Source organism: Uranotaenia lowii, chromosome 3 (assembly GCF_029784155.1).
Source record: "Uranotaenia lowii strain MFRU-FL chromosome 3, ASM2978415v1, whole genome shotgun sequence".
Taxonomy (NCBI): Eukaryota; Metazoa; Arthropoda; class Insecta; order Diptera; family Culicidae; genus Uranotaenia; species Uranotaenia lowii.
Genome location: NC_073693.1, coordinates 43,290,698 through 43,315,413, shown reverse-complemented (window position 1 = coordinate 43,315,413; position 24,716 = coordinate 43,290,698). Strand labels below are relative to the sequence as shown.

The window sequence follows — 24,716 nt, the reverse complement described above, 5'->3', positions numbered from 1 at the left end:
CATTTTTGTCATTTTTGTCATTTTTGTCATTTTTGTCATTTTTGTCATTTTTGTCATTTTTGTCATTTTTGTCATTTTTGTCATTTTTGTCATTTTTGTCATTTTTGTCATTTTTGTCATTTTTGTCATTTTTGTCATTTTTGTCATTTTTGTCATTTTTGTCATTTTTGTCATTTTTGTCATTTTTGTCATTTTTGTCATTTTTGTCATTTTTGTCATTTTTGTCATTTTTGTCATTTTTGTCATTTTTGTCATTTTTGTCATTTTTGTCATTTTTGTCATTTTTGTCATTTTTGTCATTTTTGTCATTTTTGTCATTTTTGTCATTTTTGTCATTTTTGTCATTTTTGTCATTTTTGTCATTTTTGTCATTTTTGTCATTTTTGTCATTTTTGTCATTTTTGTCATTTTTGTCATTTTTGTCATTTTTGTCATTTTTGTCATTTTTGTCATTTTTGTCATTTTTGTCATTTTTGTCATTTTTGTCATTTTTGTCATTTTTGTCATTTTTGTCATTTTTGTCATTTTTGTCATTTTTGTCATTTTTGTCATTTTTGTCATTTTTGTCATTTTTGTCATATTTGAGAATCAAAATTTTATAGCTCGAAATTGTTTCGTGTTTTTTTTAAAGTCTTTTTTCAAAATCTCTTTTACATTTCATCTCACTCGACACATGTAGGATGTAGGTACATAAATATCAATCAGCTGTCAGAGCCAAAATTGGCAGCCACTGTCAAATTGCCAACTGGCCCATAATGTTGCAGCAAACAGCAGCAGCTAAACCTTTAAATGCAACAAGTAGCAGCAAAGCAAGGAATCGATTCGAACCACTAAACTGCACTGATTGCTCGAATGCCTCCCTATTGCGTGGGAGGAGCGTAACAAAACACACGACCCGGGGACTATTTTTAAAATTGGTCAACTGTCACATTAATCGACAACGACGACGACGACGACGTTGTCAGTCTGTGGCGCATCTTCTTCTCTGAAATCGATTGACTGACAAATAGGTCAGTTTACGCCGCTGCCCGTCCGATATCGATCAACAACCTTCCTCAGTTTCTTATTTTTACATTTTCAATCTTTGGGTGGATTAAAGAAGATCCTACCCACTTTTCCTAGCGCAGAATGATCGATTTGAGTAGTATGTGGTTGGAAAAACGAAAACAAACAAGGCCGTTGACATTTTCGAAGAGAGAAAAAATCAAATCGGAAACTCAGTTCAGCTAATCCTGCTGAGACCGGGCAACATTCCCATCCGGAGTAATTAATCAAAGCGCCGTGACTCAGAAACCTAAAAAGTTTTAATCGCTCAGGTTTGGTGGCGAGACGTTGCTATTTTCCACCTATTTCCTCGAGTGTTTACAAAATTCAAGTTCACGGGACTATTCCAATCCAACAGCTGGGTGCGACTCAGGTGGGTGGATATTTTTGGATACATTCATAAACAGTTATCTTGTACCCATTAGTTCGACTATGACAGGAATGTAAACAAACAATCAATAATAAAACTGATTTCAAATTTTATGTCTGGAAGATTAAGGAAACTATGCAGAATTTGAAATCCGATTACTCGAATTTTAAAATGCATTTAGAACCCTTTAATTTATTTATTTTATGCATTTCTGTTCTGCAACGTAAACTTTTCGACACTGAAATCAGTATCGAAAAGTGCTATTTTTCCGAAAATGTTTTTTCTCCTGAAAAAGAACAGTCAACGACTTGATCAGAAATTTTCAGAATATAAGCATGGTTGTCCACATGCGGTGATTTGTTAAAATGTGCTTCTTGTAAGTCAATTGATGGATTTTACGAATTTGCACAAAATTATATATGCGACTGGTTGCAAAACTCGATTTTTTCAGCACTCGACGTAAATTTACAACGCGTTCTGAAAAAATACATGCAATATGTTGCATGAATAACTTTCTTTGTTTAGAACCCAAATAGTTTATTTCTTAAAATCTTTGAGAATTCTAATTTTCGCAAAAATGGAAAAATATTAAACAAAAATCATTTTCAAAAACTAATAGGTTAGATTTTTGAAATTAAAAATTTCAAATTCAGAGCCTTGTTACTATTTGTCAATCCATGTACAACTTCCAATTTAAGCTGGACTATCTCAAGTACTTGTGTAAAGAATTTTTCCCAAAAGTAAACCCAAAATAAACACACTGAATTTACTGTGTTATGTATTGACTCAGCAACATAAAAATAGTTGAAAAAACTATTATTTGATTTTTTTTACTCTTCGAGATAAGACTTTGAAATCCTAACTGAAAAAAATAAAGCATATTTTTCCAAACCATTATTTTTAATTTGTTCATTAACCGATATACACCACTTATTGAGAAAACGGGAGACACGAATATCGCGATCTGCCGAAGAAATGGAAGTACTACTCTGTGCTCTTTTTCGACGCTTCGTCAGAGATGCCAGGTGTCCTGATTGTTAAGAATTAGTCCAGTTTTTGTTTTTGTACTGTTATTTTACTCACAGCCGCATAAAGCAGTGCTGATTTTCGAAAGACCAATCTATAGAAAAATGATTTTCATGACTATTTTTTGTTTCTCTAAGCAACACAAACAATTTTCAAATACATACCCCGTTCGATTTTGACAACATTCGATTTTGACAACATCCATGCAAAACCGTTCGTGTTTGGCAACATTAAAAAAATGTTTTTTTTTTGTTATTTTTTTTCAGTTTTTATTTTTATTTCTAATACATTTATTTTTAATTTTAATACAATTTAATTTTTATTTTTAATACATAACAAAAGCATGAAATTTTTTTAATTTGGCCTAATCATATTATTTTAAAACAGTAACAAAAAATGAAATTTTCCATTTATTTCTGCTTAAAACTAATATAATTGAGTCAAATTAAAAAAAATTATGCTTATTTTATGTCTTACTTTTATATTGATAAGTTTTAAAAAAACAGTGACAAAAAAAACCGTTCGAACTTAAAGTTTTCGGGCGTTTTTCCAAAAAACGAAGGGGGTCTCTACCAACAGTTTGCAAAAATTTCATGCATAGTTAAGTTTTTTTTAAACTAAGGCTATTAAATTCAAAATTATTCAAATCGAAAATGAAATATCATTGGCAAGCAAAATCTTCAAATCAACTGAGCACATGGCTTTTGGCACGGGAGGGTTTTGGACACGCCCCCCCATGAGGTTCTATCAAAAGCAAGCGAGGTACAAAACTCTACACTCAAAATTTGTTATTCTTGATCACATTATGATGATGGAGTAAGGATATTCAATAGTAACAATCTTGACTCAGAACTGATGTCAAAACCTCGAAAATCCATCCAAACCATTCAGCTACAGTTTTTCAAAAAATTTCACCAATTGAAAGTGATTCATTTCTGAATACTTAATTTAAAATGAGATTTAACTCACTCATTTCAGATATTTTGGACAATATAATATAATCGAAATCTAAATTGTATGTGTGTTTTCATATGGCTTATGTATCCATTTTCGGTTCAAATCATCATTAAAAATCAAAATTAAAAACTGTGTTTGAAATAAAATTTGGTTTTACATTTTTTTCAAAATTTGGTTCATGATTTTCGAAACTCATACGCATTTTTTACATTTAGTAAATATTTTTACGAATATGAAAATAAAACAAAGAAATCATTCTCAGTTTTTTTTTCATATTCAGATTCGAAGTTCGTGAACTTTATTCTTTTTCCAACTCAAACATAACAAGCTTCAAAATGGCGATACAGATTCATCAAGTGAAAATTGTATCTTTATTTAGATTTGCATGTCGGATTAGAAAAACATAATTGCAATACAGAATTATCATTTTAATCCAAAACATCCGAATTATAATTATGGATTCTGAAACTGATTTCAATTCTTGGCTCATATTTCTGAATTCAGAAACCGTTTTTATGTACCGTTCATAATTCGGATTTAGATTCAGCTCGTGAATGAATGGCACAATCAAAATAAAATTATCAAGATGACTATTTCGGTAAGAAATTCAAATTGCAAGAGATCACAGGCTTATAATTCTGATTGTTAGTTCGATTTTTAAATTTAACCAAAGTCAGTTCGTTTGCACAACCCAGCTGAAAATGACAAAAAAAAAGGAAAAATTTGATTTCATGTTGCAAGTTTTGTCTTTTGAAAAACTTATTTAAAATAAAACCATCCAAAGGAATTGATTTCTAATGAAAAGTAATAATATGTATTTTCTTATAAGGAAATTTCAGGGATTTTCATATGTTTTGGTGTGTTTTTGAAGTACCAAATTTAAAACTTAAATCTTTAACTAGCGTCGAGATTACATACATCCGATTTGAACCGCAATTTTAGATTTTTTTTTTCAAATTGAAGGCTTTCTTTAAAAAAACTTATTGTAAGTTCAAATCAAAAGCTGGCCAGATTACCCATACTTGCCCGGATGTTTAATAAAGAAAAATGGGAACGTTTCGGTCCGGTTGCCCAACTTTTGTCGAAAAAATCCTGATTTGGTCCGGATTCATTCACATTTATTTTGGAAAATCAAATAAAAAATTCAAACTGCATCATCATTTTAAATTTTTTTGCCCAAAAATTAAATTTGGCAACCTAGATTTATTAAAAAAAAGCATAAACGATTTTTTGGGAGCCTGAAATACGATTCGAAATCTGGTTATGATTTGCGATGAAAAAATCTTTATTTAATTGTTTTTCTTCTTGATTTTTGTTACATAGTTCCTGGATTTATATCGAATTTTCCCGGATATTGTCAGAGTTTTGGTTTGAAAATTTGGGAATAGAATTCCCGAATTTTGCTAGGTTTTGAATAAAATAGTCCGGATTTGCCGGCCTAAAAGATTTTGATGCAAAATCTAAGGTGAAAGTAAGTTTCCTATTTTGTAACTAAAGGGTTCTTTATACAAATCCTAATCATCATTTGAAAGGTTTCAGGATCTATTTTCAAAAGTTTGTATTTAACACGAAAAACTATTTATGTAAAAGAACTAAAAAATAATAATCAAATATTAAACGTTGAACAATTTGCATGTGTGTACGCCTGTACGTACATCAGCATGACCATTGGTTAATATTAACATTTCAAGTGTTTCCTTTTAATTTTTTAAATAACTCCTGGGTTTAGCACAAAATTTCCCAAATTTTGTGTTGCACAGACTTTTCGAAAGTTTAGGATAAAAAAGTTCGCAATTGCCCGTCCCGGATACGTGTAGGAAAAATTCTAGCAAGCTTAAGTAGCGAAGGTAGCCTTTGGGGGACAATCTGAGCACCTTTAGCAGTAATGGGCACCCTCACAAAAACGCTTTGAATCTTTGTTAGCTTCTGGATTTCATAATGTATGCTGAAACCATAACTGAAAACAAACATGGACGAAATTAACAAGCAAAACGAAAAGCCAACTGAGATTAATTTACAGTTTTATATCGTGACAGAGGGTGCCTGAATTACCACACATTTAGGTGCTCATTTTGCCCCTCGTTAGTAAGGAATCCATTCAATATATGATTGTTTTTAAATTGCTTTGATAAGTGCTTTTGTTTCCTTTTTTTGAGAAGTGCGCGCTGTATATGTGAATGGAATTGGTCGACCATTGTGTGTTTTTGATTTTAAAAAAGAGATTTACTGTTATTATTTCTTTCATAACTCTTAAAATAGTCTTTGGCTCACTTTGGTGTGTTCAGATGAAAGTTGCATCATAAATTGGTCTATTACAATGGCATTTTTTGCAGAATATTCGGTGATGCATACAGAACTTTTAGACACCGTTAAAAGCTTATTTACAATTTTTCAAGTTGAAGGTTATCATTTGCTTTTTTGAATATTTTATTTGAAAATCTGTTAAAATTTCAATGCGTTTTGATGTGCTATTTTATGATTTCCGATGAAAAATAACAGACTTATGTTGCTTTGAAATATGGTTATTTTTTATTTACAGAAAAATCCAACCGAATCTAACTTAAAAAATTGAAAATGTTTAAAATCTGCAAAAAAAATGTGGTTTTTAGTCGTAAAAATGAATTAAATTTTCAATTTTGGGAAAAATCTGAAGACCTCCGGCGCAAATTGTCAGATAATAAAAAAATCCACAGGTTTTAATTGTTTAAAAAGATATGGGAGTGTAAAAAATATGAAATAAATATTTTTGATACAAGCTTGTAATGTTCTAATCTACTTCTTTGCCGTTTTAAATGTTTTCACAGAATTTTTGGGTTAAATCACAGAAAGTCAGAATTTGTTTTTTCAAAAACACAGAATTTTTTTTCGGCAACCTTGCTCATAAGCATAATATTTAAATGCTTCATTGATCAGTTGGGTTTCGGAAATGAACTTTTTTTTTCATTTTCCAAATTGTGTATAAGATTTTGTATAACTTATGACTTATTGTGTTATTTTTCATCAATGTTGATCGAATGTTGAAGGCAAGTTATGTCGTTGTTTTAGAGATTATTTTAATTATCAAATTTATGTTAAGATTATAAGTTAGTTTTGAGGAAACTTTCATATAATTGAATTCGAAATAATTCGAGATCAATAAGACAAATCGAAAAACTCAATCAAACAGTACCAGTTTTCTAAACATATGGGAGAAGCATGCTATATGTGCCTATTAAGCTGAATACTGGTTTTTCTTAAATATTGCGTCGAAAATATGTATAAAAACTATATAAATTACGAGCAGGCATCTGTTTTCTATACATTGGAGTAATTTTTATGTTGAAATCATCTTCTCTTTTTCGAGAAATCGATTTTTTTTATAATAGTTGTCCAAATTGACGAACCTCAAACCGTGCGGGCTAAATGTCCCTATTTGTGTTATAGGCAAAATTTCTGTTTTTCCAGCAATATTTTCGAAAAATTTCATTGAAAATGCTTAAAACTGATAACTTTCATACGACAAAGCTGAAGTTTTATAAAATCTATGTCTTTTAAAATTTTATGAAATAAAACAAAAGCTAGTGTTGCCACACTATGAAATCAGTTCATCCATAAGAAAAACTTTATCAAATCTATTTTGAAATTTTCAATCAATTCTCTCTGAAGATAGGAACACTTTTTCCCCTAATCTGAATCTTCGACCAAAATATTTACATTCACACCTGTGACTCACAGGTGTCACACCTTCATCGCCTTTTTTGTTTACATCCCTTATTCGCAATCCCTATTACCGACAATTTAAAAAAAAACTCACTAACAGATTACATTACAGTGTTTCAGAGTGTAACATGTAAGAAAAAGGAACTATCTAATGATGAATTCTCAAAATAAAAAAAGAAAAACAAGCTCCTTAAGCAACACTTTTCCGACTTCCCACTAATAAGGAGTAGGAACAATTCAAATCATAACGGCCGTTTTCGCACATGTGTCACATTGTCGCACTGTCGAATTTTCTTCCTTGCTTTTCTTCTTGCCGACCTCTTGCAATTATATATTCCTTGTCGCCGACTCTGAGGCGGGGGAGTAATCTGGTAACTGACTTTTTTTTCTCTTAATCTCACACTTTTCGATTTCGATTTTAGTACGTTGCGAAATCGATCACTCGGTCGGCAGTTACATAAGCCAAGGCGACAATTATTCAATCACTTGATAGTAGATTTTTCTAAATGGTTTTAAAACTCTCTTCCCGTTTGATGTATCCGCCGATTTGAGCGCACACGTGTGTGGTTTTTTTTGTTTCCATCATCTTCCTTGCCCCAGTCCCAGCTCTCGGGACGCTCATGTACAAATTCCCAGAATGTTTCACTTCGAATTGACTTTTCATAAATCATACGCAACTGTCACATCATTTGTCGGTGATGATTTGGACGCGAAGTTTTTCCGCCACCGGATGATGATCGACACCGATTTTCCCTTTCACTCATCTTTTCCTCCCGTGGGGGACACACTACCCGCAAATTTGTTCCGGAAACCCGCAGCAAAAGCAAAAAAAAGTGTCCCCCAGAAATACACTGGCACCCCGAAAAATCAGAGAAAAAAAACTGCCTCCCGGGATCACTGCTTTGGCTAACTTACTTTTCTATTCGAAAGCTCGACTGAAACTGAGCCCGGTTTGGCCTTTCGACGGTTATTCGGGGATATTTCTTCGGCTCCGCGTTTTTGCCAAAACGATGGGAAAACGCCAGGCTGGGAGGGTAGAGGGGAGGGTTCAACAATGTTCGTCCCGAAATCAGCGGGCGAAAAAGGGAAGCGGGTGGTTGGTTGATCCGCCCCGTGACCCACCCACCTGTTGGGTGATCTCTCCCTTTCGCTGTATCGCCTTTTTCCCCAGCTTCCTTCATTTATGCCCGACCATCATCCAACCGAGACCGGGGAAAAAGGGAAAATCGTAACTCTCGTAAAAGATCATGATCAACATGTCTCGCGCACGTTTACTTTTTTGCGGCACCTCAATATTCTTGTTGTACGTTCCGTACCTTACATACATAAGTAGATGCCCGGCAGCATCTCGTCGTAGCATCTGAGCACTTGGTTTGTAACATACAACGCAAACGATTCGTTACTTGATAGCAGCAGCAGCAGGAAAACATCTCCTTCAATTTTATCATTTATGTTTTCATACATTTCGTGCCGCAATCTCTGCTGGGAACGTTTAGCGAGAGCGGCTTCTACAATCTAGAATAAAATGTTTTGGGATTTTGCAAATTACATTGGCATGAATTTGTCATATCTTATCATTTTTGTAAGTTATTTAATTTTATCATGTTTTTTATTTTCACTTTCAATTTTGTCAACCACACACATTTTGCCAATTTTTTCAATTTTGTCAATTTTATAAATTTTGTAATTTTTGACAATTTTGTCATTTTTGTCATTTTTGTATTTTTTGTAATTTTTGTCATTTTTGTCAATTTTGGCAATTTTGTCAATTTTGTCAATTTTGTCAATTTTGTCGATTTAACCAATTTTTTCAATTTTGTCAATTTTGTCAATTGGGTCAATTTTGTTAATTTTTTATTTTTGTCAATTTTTTTTTTTTGTGTCAATTTTAGCTTAGCTTAGCTTAGCTTGATTGACTCCTCACATCCTCCTTAAATCATCAAACTTGAAATGCAACATGAAAAATATTCCAAATTAATAGTTCCTTATAAGCTTCGTCAACCTTTAAATGTATTTTTTATCAGTATTAAAACAAACGCATTTAAAATTCCATGATCGGCGTGGCTCAGTAGAACGAATTCCACATCACCAATGGTTGCTACTCCGTGATTGACCGAGGCCATCAATTTTATCCAGAGGTCAAATGAATGATATCTGGGCAGTGTTCGGCATTAAAGCGCTAATCGCTAATTTGTCTGCTCCGTTTTTGTTAGATAATAATCGTTTTCATTTATTTTTTTCACCAAACTTTTGTACCAGCAGATAGACAAACGTTACCACAAGTAATCAGTCAAGGAAGAATGCTGATACATGCTTTTTTCTAGTGTCTGGCGATAAATCGCTAATCGCTGAATAAGTCCGCTACTTTTTTGTTGACAAATTTATTTTCTAATGGGATTTCAGCTGAAAAAAAGGATAAACAAACACTACTAGGTGCAATTATTCAAGCAGGAATGCTGATAAATGTTATTTTCTATAAAGTGATGGAGTTTTTTGAGCCGTAAGTTCTCCAGAAATAAAGTTAAAAAATAAATATCAAAACAAAAATGTAGCGGACTAACTAGCGAATAGCGTTTTAATGCCGACCTCTGTATCTGGGATTGACAGCACATTCACAATGAACAAAACTGATTCTCTTTCTTTACACATCAATAACGGCGCCGTCCACGTCCACGTCAATGGATCCAAGTCCTAGTAGTCAATGGAAGGAAAATAGAGAAAAGGGGTTGAAAGAGTAATGATTCATGCTTTAGGACCGAGGTCACCTCTGCAACCTAGCAAAACAATTGTTTGTGTGGATTGGGTAAAAAGGATATGATCAGAAAAAACTTTTGACTAGTGTTATGTAATCTGGGTTAAAATCATATTCTACTAAGCTCCTGTGATTTCGAAATCAACTAGATCACCTATTTTAGCAACAAACCCATTTGAATTTTGAAAATTCGTATTAAAATTGAAAATATTTATTTCTTTTTATTTTATTCTTTTTATTTATTTAGAAATGAGAGAATGGGTAGGTAGGTAAAATGATGTAGAAAACAGTATTCAATTAAATGGTGTTATAATCCTTTTAATAATGCTTTGCAAAAATCGATTAGAAACCTAACTAAATTTCAGGAGATTGTGCTGATAACTGCATAACTTTACTTTATGTCAAATTTTGTTCATTATGATATCGTTAAGCATGTACAAAAAAACTAAAACAATTTCATAAAGTAAAAATTTTCGAAAAATATTTTATTTTTGCATAAATACTTTGATCGAAATTCTATATCTAACACAATCGAAAAACAAAAGTATACTCTTTATTTACAAAAGTAAAATTCTAGCACGGGTCGGTTTTAAAGTTTTCTTTTTAAAACACTTTCATTCCTGAATGATAGATTTAAATTCAATAACACTGGTTTTCCAGATAAAAAGTTCGTACCAGCAAACCGATTTTAGCACATCTTTATGGATCCTGAGCTTAACAATTTGATAATATTGCCGAAGTTTTTTTCGTTACGTGAAATCTGTACGCTCTTTGGCGTATAAAATTAAACAACTTTCCGTACGAAACAGCATTTCAAGATACCTTCTTCCATAACGTTTTACAGTAACAATTTACAAAAGATTTAGATATAACGTGTAAATGATTAAGTCAAACTTAAAGGTCTGAGTCGGTTCAAATAAAAAAATTACAAAAAAAAATGATTAAGTTCCTGTGAACAAAATTCAAAAACTTGGTAGAGTTCGTTATGCTTAGTCAACATTATAAAAAGAAAATCGATTGATGAATGTTAAACAAAAATTAAATATACTGATATCAGATTATTCTAATAAACAAATTATTAAAAAGATCAGAACAGGCTCACCAAGGCAGGATAAGCGGATTCATCTCAAGCTCAAATTCATCGAGTCCGGTCCCGTCCAATTCTTGAGGCTCATTTGACGGCCGATTTGGTGGCACTTCGTTTACCGGAAATGAAATGTGGTAACGCCATGGTGAATTTAAACGGATATCATTTTGAAAACTCGTTTTCAAATTTTTTTTGTTCACGTTCACATGGTCTAATTTTGCGTTTTTTTTTTATTTAAAAATTACACTTCCCAACTAAAAAAAGAAATGTACAAGATAATTTTCGCGGAGCTGTCACAAACACAACCGATCACTATTTTTTCTCATGGCCAACTCCAATTTTTTATTTGGTCAATTTTGTAAATTAAGTCAATTTTGTCAATTTGGTCAATTTGGTCAATTTTGTCAATTTTGTCAATTTCGTAAATTTTGTCAGTTTTGTCAGATCGGTACTGTACCGGTCAGGAAACACAATCCACACTTTAAGTTTTAATATGTGATGAGGGCCAAGCTGTTCATGCAACAGCTGTGGCGACTTAGAGCAGAAAAGTACGAGCCTTACGATTGGGATCGGCCTCTTCCTTCGAAGCTGCAGGAGGAGTGGAAGCAGTTCCATGCAACGCTCTACATTTTAGCCGACATCCGAATTCCTCGATTTGTCAACGGATTTGCAAATTGTTCGATCCAGCTCCATTTCTTCTGTGACGCATCTGAAGCTGCATATGGATCCTGTTGCTTCGTTCGTTCCGAGTTTTCTGGCGAAATCAGAGTGCGGTTGTTGACTTCCAAATCCAAGGTTGCTCCTTTAGCCAAAAAACATTCGATTGCACGTTTGGAGCTATGCGCAGCTGTGCTATCCACAAAGTTGTTACGGAAGGTACAAGGCGCGATTGGGTCATCAGAACACATTTATTTCTGGTCTGACCCATCACAGACCTCTAATACTTGAGATCGCCACCGCATCGATGGAGAACCTTTGTTGCCAATCGCGTTACTGCTATCCAGACAGGCACTGAAAGTTTCAATTGGTGACACGTCCCGGGAGTGCAGAATCCAGCCGACGAACTTTCTCGTGGACTACAGCCCTCCGATCTTCTCAACCAAGCTCGATGGTGGAACGGTTCAGATTGGCTGTCGTCGTCAACGGAATATTGGCAAGGATGGGTTTTGCCGGAGAATGATTCATCAAAGGTCAGTTTAGCTGCCACCGTTCCGAAAAAGAGGATTTTGCAGACCAGCTGTTCACTCGGTATTCAACGTTCAAGCTACTCAACCGGGTAACAGCCGTGTATCAAATACATCAAGGCACTGCAAGCTCCAGCTATAAGGAGGAAAAATAAACTTGTTACGCCGTTTCCTACGCCCAATGATTTAGCGATCGACTACCTTTCAGCTGAAAATTTAGCCGAGGCGGATCGTGCGCTGCTCCGTTTAGCCCAGTCACAGCTATACGCGGAAGAGCTCTACGAGTTCCGAAACCCCAACCGTACGAAAAATCCACTGTCGTCGCAGTTACGATACCAACGTCCATTCCTCTGCGATGATGGTACTATTCACGTTGGTGGCCGTCTAAGGAACGCAGACGTTGTGCAGAGTGTCAAATATCCAGCAGTTTTCTCGGCTGGCATCCACTGGCAAAGCTTATAACGGAGCATTACCATCGAACCCTTTTGCATGCTGGACCGCAGCTGATGGTTCCCCTCTATTCGCCAAAGATATTGGATTCACGGAGGAAGAAATTTAGCTCGCCATACGTACCATGGCTGTATGAAATGCTTCCGGCAGAAGCCGGCCCTCGTTGAGCAGAGCTCTGTAGATCTACCCCGTGTGATCCAAGATCGGCCATTCGCGGTGTGTGGAGTCGACTTTTTTGGGCCCATTTTTATCAAGTCGCTGATTCGTCGTCACGGTCCAACAAAGGCATATGGTGCCATTTTCGTATGTTTCGTTACGAAGGCCGTTCACATTGAGTTAGTATCGGATCTGTCAACGCCGCGAGCTCCGCATTTCGGTGGATTATGGAAAGCTGCGGTGAAGTCTGCCAAACACCATATTCTACGGAGATAGGACACACGAACATGAGCTATGAGGACATGACCACACTGCTTGCTGAAGTTGAAATGTTCCTTAATTCGCGTCCAATCACACCGATTCCGACGGAAACCGATGATATCGAGGTACTCCAGGAAACTTCCTTGTGGGCACCAACTTGCAAGCCGTCGACGATGTGGAAGATACTGCAAAGCCCGACAACCATCTCGACCATTGGAAGCTCACCACAAAACGGATGCAGTGTATGTGTATCTGGGCTAGTTGTTATCCCGAATATCTCGCCCAACTACAAACTCGCGCTAGGAAGAGGAGCAAATCGGCGGTTCCGGTGGAGGTTGGAAAAATCGTGGTAATCAAGGAAGACAACTTACCACCAGCCTTGTGGCCACTAGGTCGCATCACAAAACTTCATCCCGGCCGAGATGGAGTTGTTCGTGTTGTGGGACTGAAGACAGCCAAGCGTGATGACATCGTCAGAGCAGTGGACCGGATAGCCATCTTACCCACCGCCAGCAGCCAAGACGTTGACCTGATAACCACCGAAGATTAGCAGAAACTACAAAGACCGGTAGAGCACGCCGAACGTACTCAACGCGCTAATGGAGCGCTATCAGGTGATTAGCGTTCCAAATGTATTATTTAAACCGTTCGATCAACCGGATCTTTGCTGCTTCCAGATCCGTATGTGTCCTGTAGAGCCTAGCCATCTTTTTTTGTTTCAACGAGATCAATCTCCAAAGACCGGCATAGCATGCCGAATGTGTCTCGATGCGCATTCCAAGCGCTAAAAGGTGATTAGCGTTCCAATATATCTACTTTACCGTTCGATCTACCGGATCTTTGCTGTTTACATATCCCTAGATGCCCTGTTAAGCCTGTCACGATAGATCTTCAAAGACCAGTAGAGCACACCGAATGTAGCTCAACGCGCATTGTGAGCGCTAATAGGTGATTAGCGATACAATATTTCACTTTTTCTCGTTCGATCTACCTGGTCTTCGTTGATTTCAGATCCTGTCCAAATCACTACTCCATTAAAATTCCGTCACCATGTACCAAGCCGCAACGCAGAATCTTAGAAGACCTGTAGAGCACGCCGAACGTTGCTCAACGCGCTAAAGGAGCCCTAACAGGTGATTAGCGTTCCTATTACTTTAATCCAAATCGTTCGATCTACCGGGTCCTTTATCGATTCCAGACCGTCCACCGTCGTACATCGTCGCAGTTCCTTCGTTCACCAGCGTTATAACCGATCGAGATCGGTCATATACATCCACAAGGTAGCAGAATCTACAAAGATCGGTAGAGCACGCCGAACGTTGCTCAACGCGCTAATGGGGCGCTAACAAGTGATTAGCGTTCCTATAACGCCGTTCGATCTGCCGGATCTTTTTGGTGTTCACAGATTCTGCACCAGTGCCGAAGCAGATTCCTCGATGTGCTACGTGGCAGCTGTGTTTCTTGGTCCAACCGTGTCTCCTGATTCAACCGTGTACCTTGGTCCAACTATGTTCCCTAACCCAACCGTGTCGCATGGTCCAACCGACTGAGGAGGCCGCAATCAATTGGTCCGAAATTTGTTGAAACAGCAGTTTCAAGGTAGCCGGAATGATCGTTTCTGTTCCGGTCAGGAAATACTATCCACTCTTACCTTTAATAAGTGTCTAATTTATGTTCACTTGACACTGTAATTAATTTGCTCGAAAACACCACTATTTGTGTAATATATTTGATTATGCCCTATCGAATTATGATAGACCACTCCTGTTAAATCATGCCATAAAAAAAATGCTAAAGCTCTTGACTTGGTTAGACACCCGAAAGTTTCTATCAACCGCTTAACGCGACATCTCCCGGTCGCTAGAGGCAATCGCTAGGCTCTACCCTTCCTTGAATATTTGAGTTCCACAAGTGATCTCATTTAATTTTTTGACTAGCTATTCGGGATGCAAAAGGAGGCTGTGATAAAAAAATCTCTGCGTATCACTTTACTGTCCTTGAGATGCGAACAAAGCCCACTAGCTAGGGAGGATAGAGTGCAATGCAACGCACACAACTGCCGGTGGCTTAGCCATCATTGGGCGCGATTTAGATTTGGGGGGGTGATAGCACGTCGTAGTCGACGGTCGCAAACCACTTTGGCAGTACTCGTTCGGCGATTAAGATCGTATTCAGTTGGTCATATCGGGCTCAGCCCTGTGAAAAGTGCAAAAACTTAAAACACGTGCAGGTAGTGAAAGCGATAATCAATTTTTATCGTTTAAGATTTTTATATTCGTTTAGTCCTTGCAGATTGTGCATTGTGAAACTCAGTGAAACTGAGTTAGACAAGTTTCGTGTGCCACGCCTAGAAAGTTTTTTTGCACATGTTAGGGCTTAAGGCACTTGTGAGTATAATTTTCACAACTATGCATTCAGAAGTTTGTTAGAATGCTTTTATCTCTGCTCAGGTACACGAATAGTCGATAGTAGAAAACGCCGATCGAATTGGAAAATTTGGTAACAGTTACCTCCAGGTAAGGTTCACTGTGCATTGTGCACTGCTCATGAAAATCGGTTCCAACTGTGAATGCTTATGTTGCCCTTTATCTGATACGTTGAACACAGGATTCCCATCGTTCAACGTGGGTGTTGGCTGGGGACGGAAGACCAAATCCGTGTGGTGCTGCATCTCGTCATATCCGGTAGTCGCATACGACATCATTTTGTGGAACACGTTCTCAACCGAGGTATTACTGCCAATACCTGGAGAGCCCGTTATATGGTGGAAGGAATTCCGCCGCTCTCCCATCGGTACCACAGTGATTGTCGTGACTCATCAGCACACTCCGAGGCTTTGGTCAAACACGTGTTGGTCCAACCACGGGTGGCTCGATGCTGCTCTGCATAGGGCACAGTTAGTCGTCGTTGCATCTGAGCCGGGACACGAACCACAAGATTGAAGCGTTTGTATTGAGCATGAAGTGCATGTAAGTAAGGAGTCAGCCGATTGGAACCTCTGAAGGAACTGAGCAGGTTAGCCTAGAATTAAGAGTTGATCCTTATTGTGGTTAGTATTTAGAGCTTATGATTGAGTGACGTCACTAAGGCCCATAGTAACGAAAATTTGTAAAATACAGCGGTAGAATGAATCAAACCAAGTTCCGCCTAAATTGATTGATTGGGTAAGATTGGAAGCGTCGACGTTTGCTGTTGATTTGGGTTGCGTGGGATAAGGTTTTGTAAGTGTCGCAGGGTTGTGGGTTGTGCATTCCACTCTATCAATATTTACAGATTAGGGCCGCATTCCGGTAGTCAGTTGTGAAGTTGAATGAGATACAACGTTGGAACTGTTAGCCCGCCCTGATTTGAGTCTTTAGCCGGGACGCAAAACACGCGTCAACAGCCTCTCGGGTTCCGGGAGTGGCGCTTTAAGTTGTTGATGGTATCGGGACAAAAACGTTCGTTACATTTGTATATGTACCCTAGGATAAGCATGACTCTCTCTCTCAACAGAAAAGCTTTCTTCGATCGAGTATGAAACCGCACATAGAATTAGAAAGTAAGCCATTTTTAGAATTAAAATAGAATAGATTGTAACATTGAATACTACACACGGATTTTCACATTATTAATAAAATAGTTTTTAGTCCAATCAAGCGACTGTTCAATAAGTGCATCCAAAATCAAGTGGTAGAGAATCTCAATTTAAAGGCGAAGCATTTTAAAACACATCAACGTACATCCCCAAGTGCAAACGAAATCTTCCCCCCGAGCGGGTGATCAGCTGCTGTGCGACTTACCTGGAGTTCCTGTGTTGGAGGATGCCGTCGACTGGAGACGGAAAGAAATTCCCCGAAATCCGAACCCCCCCATCGGCCGTGCCCGAACATTGTCGATTTTGTCAATTTTGCTATTTTAGTCAATTTTGTATTTTTTTTCAATTTCGTCAATTTTGTATATTTTGTAAATTTTGTCAGTTTTGTCAATTTTGTCAATATTGTCAATATTGCCAATTTTGTCAATTTTGTCAATTTTGTCAATTTTGTCAATTTTGTCAATTTTATCAATTTTGTCAATTTTGTAAGTTTTGTTAATTATGTAAATTTTGTGAATTTCGTCAATTTTTTCAATTTCATCTATTTTGTCAATTTTGTCGATTTTGTCAATTTTGTCAATTTTGTCGATTTTGTCAATTTTGTCAGTTTTATCAATGTTGGCATTTTTGTCAATTTAATCGTTTTGTAAATTTAAACATTTTTTCAATTTTGTCAATCTTGTCATTTTTGTCAATTTTGTCAATTTTGTCAATTTTGTCAATTTTGTTAATTTTTTGTCATTTTTGTCATTTTTGTCAGTTTTGTCAATTTTGTCAATTTTACCAATTTTGACAATTCTGCCACTGTCAATTTTGTCAATTTTGTCAGTTTTGTCATTGTTGGCATTTTTGTCAATTTAATCGTTTTGTAAATTTAAACATTTTTTTCAAATTTGTCCCGAACATTGTCGATTTTGTCAATTTTGCTATTTTAGTCAATTTTGTATTTTTTTTCAATTTCGTCAATTTTGTATATTTTGTAAATTTTGTCAGTTTTGTCAATTTTGTCAATATTGTCAATATTGCCAATTTTGTCAATTTTGTCAATTTTGTCAATTTTGTCAATTTTGTCAATTTTATCAATTTTGTCAATTTTGTAAGTTTTGTTAATTATGTAAATTTTGTGAATTTCGTCAATTTTTTCAATTTCATCTATTTTGTCAATTTTGTCGATTTTGTCAATTTTGTCAATTTTGTCGATTTTGTCAATTTTGTCAGTTTTATCAATGTTGGCATTTTTGTCAATTTAATCGTTTTGTAAATTTAAACATTTTTTCAATTTTGTCAATCTTGTCATTTTTGTCAATTTTGTCAATTTTGTCAATTTTGTCAATTTTGTTAATTTTTTGTCATTTTTGTCATTTTTGTCAGTTTTGTCAATTTTGTCAATTTTACCAATTTTGACAATTCTGCCACTGTCAATTTTGTCAATTTTGTCAGTTTTGTCATTGTTGGCATTTTTGTCAATTTAATCGTTTTGTAAATTTAAACATTTTTTTCAAATTTGTCATTTTTTTCAAGTTTGTCATTTTTGTAATTTTTGCTATTTTTGTCATTTTTGTCATTTTTGTCATTTTTGTCATTTTTGTAATTTTTGTCATTTTTGTCATTTTTGTCATTTTTGTCATTTTTGTCATTTTTGTCATTTTTGTCATTTTTGTCATTTTTGTCATTTTTGTAATTTTTGTTATATTTGTCATTTTTTCATTTTTGTCATTTTTGTCATTTTTGTCATTTTTGTCATTTTTGTCACTTTTGTAATTTTTGCCGTTTTTAAGTAATTTCTATCATTTTTATCAACTTTGTCAATTTTGAGATTTTTGTTAATTTTGTAATTTTTGTGAATGTTGTGCATTTTTCAGATGTGAACATTTTACCAATTTTGTCAATTCTGTCATTTTTGCCAATTTTGACAATTTTGTAAGTCTTTTCAATTTTGTCAATTTTCACAATTTAGTCAATTATTTTTTAGTTTTTTTTTTGTCATTTTTTATAGTTTTTAGGAGGCAAATTGTTAGCTTACTATTTTCTTCTTCTTTTCTTCTTCTTTCTGGTTGGAGTTGGGTGCCATGGAAGGGCCATACGATTTTTCACTCTTCATGATTTCAACGCTTTGTAACGTTTCTTTTTTTTTAATGTTTTGCAACGTGCTAGTCCTATATATGACCACGTGCTCAGTGAACCGTTACAGTTTCTCACGTCTCACTGCACAACGCACACCCTTTCTCACCAGGGGTTGTTCAGCGCTCACCACAGCACATGTGCTTCAAATGGGTTATGTTTTCCAAATGCACTCCTGATGACCGTTACCCCGGGCAACCGGTAAATAAAAACATAAACATGTATAATTCACTTGTCCCGTCCATCTTCAAAAAGCACCCAATTTCCTAGTTTCGTCTTCAAATACATTTGTGATATAACTGTGATAGCTACCCAAATTGCTCCGTGATGATGTGTGCCTCTGGGTGATAAATCCTTTCTTTCTTTTCTAGTGATAATTGTGTGTTCTTCACTGGCTAGGTCTTAGTTTCAAACTTTTAATTGACTTAATTCTAAAAATGGAGCCAAGTAGTTCCTGGAATGCAGGGTAAGTTTTATCCCAAAAGGACCTTGGTAGAAAAAAAATCATTAAAATTCCTTAATTTTCTCCTAACAGAAGGCGAAGTACTGCCTCAAATCAGGGCATTTCACCGTATGCGGAAAACTACCGACCTCAGATTGCATCGAGCCAGCGACATTTGATCATCCATCGGCAGGTGGTGGCCAAACTTTCCCGGAAGGAACTCGAGGACAAATACATCAATATGTGCGATGAAAATTTCTGCATAAAAAAAAACTTCCACGAACAAAGCGAGCAGGTCAAGAAGCTGAAAGCCAAACTGCAAAGGCTGTCGACGGAAACGGGGAGATCGCTCCCCGGAAGTAACTTCAGGTGGGGAAACAATATTAGTAGGAATTGAAGAAACCAGTTTTTTATTCCTCAAGGTCGTGGTACACCTCAGGTGAAAATTCGCCAATAACTAAAAAACGACATAAGTTAGCTTTATAACATGGTGGAATCGATAGAGAATAGTTGAAAGATGAATTTGAAACAGGTTTCAGTGTTCAAAACCTCTTTAAAATGTTTTAATTTACATTTTCCCGATTTTCACTGCGCCAATATGTGTTTTTGAGTTAATGACCAAATAAGATTTTTCATTTTCATTTCCACCTGAGGTGTACCGCAAACTTAAGGTAGAACTTGTAACTGAAACTAAAGATTTTAATATGGTTTTCAGTAAAATTTTCGACCTGGAATCGCAGCGTCTTGAATTGCGGGACAAGCTGGAGTCCCTGAGAATAAATCACGAAAGGAAACTGACACAAGCGCAACCCATTGGCGGGTTTCAGAAACGGCCGTTTCCCCAGAACAGAGCTACGAGTGCCCCCCATCAGCATCAACAGCAACATCAGCACCGGCAACGACAGGAAACCAAAAAGAAAGATCGCCCTACGACTAGCGGTAGTAGCAAAAACATGGCTAAAGACAAAAATTACGACGAAGATCGGGATGTGGTTTCCTATTCGGAAGATGACGAAGAAGACGAGGAACCGGATCAGGAGCAACCGGAACCGGGAACTAGCGCTAAAGCTCCAGTGACTAAAAGTTGTTCTACTTGCGACGTCATGAAGCTGGAACGCGTGGCTTTGGATGCTGATTTGGTTAAGCTGGAAATGGAGGTTAATTTTCTACAGAAGGTTAGTTCCGATTAATCACATTTAATCGCAATAAATTTAATCAAAATGCTTTTTCTCAACAGGAAATTCAAAACGAGAAAGAAAAAAACAGTTTGATAGCTAAACAAATGGAAGAGAAAGTTTCCTTCGAAGTGATGAAACGAAACGCAGCGGAAAATATCGAAATTCGCAATCTAACCAAAACTGTCGAAGATTTGACCAAACAGCTACAGGATCGACAGAGTGAAGATCAAAAGGCCACAGAAGAGGACGATGAGAAACGAGGTACCACATATTTTCTATTCGAATAATTTAAAAATTGAATCAATTCCTTTTATCTTCATTTCAGCTCATCTAGAGGAGCGAATTCGCAACGAGAAAGATAACAATGAAAAATTGTTTGAGGAAGTTCAACGGGGCAAAAGGATCATCGATGAAATGAAACAACAGATGTCAGAGATCGAGGTAGGTTTCCGTCCGAGGCTGGACAAACTTAACGGTCATACGCTTTCGTTCTGTCATTTCATGCATGGCTGTGTTCAAAATTCTGTTAATTTTGAATTTTTGTCTTCATTTATGGGAGTGTTGAACAGGATTGGGTCTGGGAATGTCTAAGAAATCGTACAGCTAATAGTTGCATAGTCTTTCTGTTTAATCGAGGGTCGCAGAAAATTTTTTCGGGAATTCTAGAGAAAAGAAACTCTTACAGAGGATTGCAGAACATTGGAAGCAGTTTCAATTTAGAATGTTCCTCGAACAATCCATCTTAATTTTTTTTATTCGTATTTTCCAGAGGTGATTAAAAGCATGCTTAATCCGCCAACCTCTAGAAGAAGAAGCACAAAATCTTGCGTCTTCTCGATTAGGTAAGCCGTCGTCATTTTTCGCACAAACTTCCGATAACGATTGTACGTTTGCTATTCATAATAAGATTTTCATATGGGATAATATTGTCTTTGAATTTCAAAGCATTATCAGCGTTAAGAGCGTAAATTTTCTGCCTGTGAACTCCCGATTCTGGACTGCTGCACGACTGACTTTATTGCTGCCAAGATTCTGTAAAGGTCAGTTGGGCTAGCGATTGCTTAACATCGTTGGTTGAGTTTAGCTCTCATATACAGTCTGTATGGTACGAGCGCAAAGACAACTTATATCAAGATGCCACACTTCTGATATTTCTGTATCGACGAATTCAGAGAAATAAAACGAACAAACAAGCTTGAAGTCGGTGTAGATTGTGCCTAAATCCTTCATGACCCCAAAAGAATAGCGTTAGTTGTTACCCTCTCCTACTTGCGATCTCGAATTTCAAAGCGCGCCAGCATCATTGGCCCCCTGTAATCAAGTCATTCTTAACGAAGCGACTGTCGACCATGACTACAACATTCGATGGCTTCCCCTAAAGTTGTAGCTACTACACCTGAACTTTGATAAACCCACCGGACCATTATTATCATCTAAATATCGTTAACCTTTTTTTCGATTTCGCTCGCCGACGGCTTTCTTCAACGACCATCACCTTGTTCAGTCCAACAACTTTCAATGGCTCCGGTCCGATGATCTACATTTGCTTCTTGCCTGACTACCTTCGATGACACCTTTTCAGTCGCTCCGGGTTCGAAGAATTACACCCTTTTCGGCCCCGACGAACCTCCTGTCGGCTCCAACTCTACTAGTAGCTCTGACTCGACGACCTTCCATCGGCTACGGCTCGACCTCCGCGTGTCATCGGTCCGACAACCTTCTAATGGCTCTGGACCTGGTATTTCTCTCAATTCCCCGTAGTTCTAGGTCCATAATCGATGCAGCTTTTGACTGGACTAGCAATTTTCCGGAAAAAAATTTTCCCCCAAAAAAACATATCCGTACTCGATTGACGGAACCTCAATACTTGACAGATAAAACACGACAATAGTCCACATTTCTCCGGCCTGTGACTAGCAAAGCTCTTGACACTTCGAATGAAAAACGAAGGAACAAACAAGAAAAAAAACCTTACCAATTTTATGTTTATTTATTACAAATCAACGGAACACATATTGCTCAAAATGATGACTTAAAATAAAAATAAAAGGAGGACTAAGTCTAATTACAGCATTCTCAATACACTTAAAACTTTTCTTCGGAAAACATCTTTCGAAACGTCGAAGTCAAAGTGCTCAGAACAACGGTTGATTATTTTCATAACACCGATAATTTCTAAGTCCAAGGGGTCGCACACTTAGAGGAATGGCTTCCACTAGCGTGGGGCAGTCGATTTGCGATGTCAAGAGATCGGCGACGAAGGAGACTCGTGCTGCCTTTCTGCGGGCTTGAAGAGTGGCCATGTCTATGAGACGGCATCGATGTTCATATCTTGGCAAGTGAAATGGGTCTTGTTAAGGCAGGTGTCCAAGGGCACACTTCAAGAAGCGCCGCTGTATAGCCTCGATCCGTTCGGCTCCATTCTGGTAGTAGGGACACCAAACAGCTGATGCGTATTCAAGGATAGAGCGAACATTACTGCAATATAAACTTTTCAGGCAATACACATCCTTGAAGACCTTGGACACTCGAAATAAGACTCCAAGACTTCTGGAGGCTTTGACGACAACGTAGTTTGTATGAGTCCTAAATTACAGCTCCCGGTCTTGCATAACGCCCAGATCATTCTTCTACGCGTGCGATTGGCTTATCTCCGAGGAAGCTCAGCAGAAAAAGGCTACCGTCTTCTTGAAAAACTAATGACTGCAAATTTACTGTGATTCAATGGCAGGCAGTTTATGTTACACCAGTGCGCGAAGAGGTTGAATCGATTTCGTATGAAATCCCGTGCGAATTGTTAATTGCTGTTAGCTCCGGAACCAGTCAAGAAGAGTTCCACAGAAACCCAGCCGTTCGAGCTTTCCGATGGCAATATTGTGATTGACTTTGTTGAATGCCGCTGACAAATCGATGTAAATAGCGTCGATATTTCATGCACGTAAGAAGTGAAAGTCAGAAGGTTAGATGTCAGAAGGAGCGCTTGGGCATGAATCCGTGTTGATCTTCGGAAAAAAATATTCTTACATGACAAGAAAATCGAATCCTAAACCATTAATCCGAATAGTTTGTCTACTGCGCATAAAACAGAGATTCCCCGGTAGTAGTTGACATCTCTACTGTTACCTTTTTTATACACCGGAAACATGTAAGTCTCCTTCCACAGTGATGGAAAGGTAGCTCTGCTAAGCGATACTTGGAAAAAAAGCCTAAAGCGGGCCACAGACTACACAACATTTGTACAAATGCGATGAAATTCGATGAAATTTTGTCGCTGTGAGCACGATTTGCATAGTGTATGGCACTGCTTGAATGAGCGCCCAAACGGTTGGAGTAAAATCGGTCGGGATCGAAATATTTTGTACAAAACATTCTCCCAGCCGGGGTGGAATTGTTTTTTTTTTGTTGCTGTTGCTGTTTTCGCCAGCAATCATTTGTGTTCGCGTGAAATATGTTTGTATAGTGTGTGGGCGAGCATAGATCAAACAATCGACGCGGAATCATCGAATTTGTACAGGCCAATTTGTGTAGTCTATGGCCCGCTTAACAGGAGTCAACAGAACAGGCATAAAACGTTCAATAAAAGTAGCAAGTATTCCACCAAGACTCGTAGAGAAAGAATTATATGCTGCTTTAGAGATGACTGCATCTTCAACTATGTATTACAAATAGACGATAATTTCTGTGCAAAGAGATCACAGACTTCACGATCAGAGTTCGCCGTATTGTCATCCAGAAACATTTGGGTTGGCAGACCAGGTTCATTCCGCCAACTTTCAATAGCTTTCTGGCTGAAAAAAGAAATACTTCAACGCTCTTTCAGCATGTAAGGTAGTTTGATTTCAGCCAATAGATAGTGGGGGAAAATTGGTTGAAGAATAACTCGTTCAGCCTTTGTCCAACCATTTTTGACACCGTTCAAATTTGGCAGGCGTCAGCTGTACAAGAGTAACTATGAAAGCGCCTTTCAGCTATGTCAAACTTTCTGTTATTCAGTCATTGATCAATCAATGCATGATAGCGGATACATCGAAATAAGGATTTTTTTAATGATCTGATTTTTCGTAATTTCTACTTTGCTTGATAAAATGGCGTAGCCGGAAAATGAATTTCGTAATAGGCCTAGGCGCAAAAAGCAGCAAATTTTTTTTCTCTTGCCAACACTCCTAATTCTTATAAAAGTTATTGTAATTAATTAATTGTGGAAGAACTAATAGTAAAGTGTAAAATTTAGTGCACATCATCAGCCGGCTGTTAACGGTCAGAACTGACCGCCCGTTGGAAGCTCTTACATTGAGAAGATGGATTTAAATACGAATGGAGTCCATGGATTTACGGAAACTTAAGAGCTAAGTATTTTCAAAATATGCTTAAATCCATTTGAAACTATTTAATATACACTAAGAATCGGCAGC

General features: G+C 37.0%; 1 protein-coding gene across 2 annotated transcripts in view; it reads left to right on the top strand.

Annotated features, from left to right (window-relative positions):
* Positions 1 to 24,716, top strand: part of LOC129757391 (restin homolog) — a 142,471-nt gene that overhangs the window by 97,804 nt on the left and 19,951 nt on the right. Inside the window, exons 3-7 of one of the 2 annotated variants that reach the window (XM_055754604.1) lie at positions 19,056 to 19,150; positions 19,220 to 19,495; positions 19,842 to 20,301; positions 20,364 to 20,565; positions 20,630 to 20,745. In XM_055754604.1, the coding sequence (XP_055610579.1) occupies positions 19,122 to 19,150; positions 19,220 to 19,495; positions 19,842 to 20,301; positions 20,364 to 20,565; positions 20,630 to 20,745 (1,083 nt within the window). In that variant the 5' untranslated portion in view covers positions 19,056 to 19,121. Of the gene's footprint in view, positions 1 to 18,845; positions 19,151 to 19,219; positions 19,496 to 19,841; positions 20,302 to 20,363; positions 20,566 to 20,629; positions 20,746 to 24,716 lie in introns of those variants that run through there. The other variant, XM_055754605.1, reaches the window with a different exon arrangement.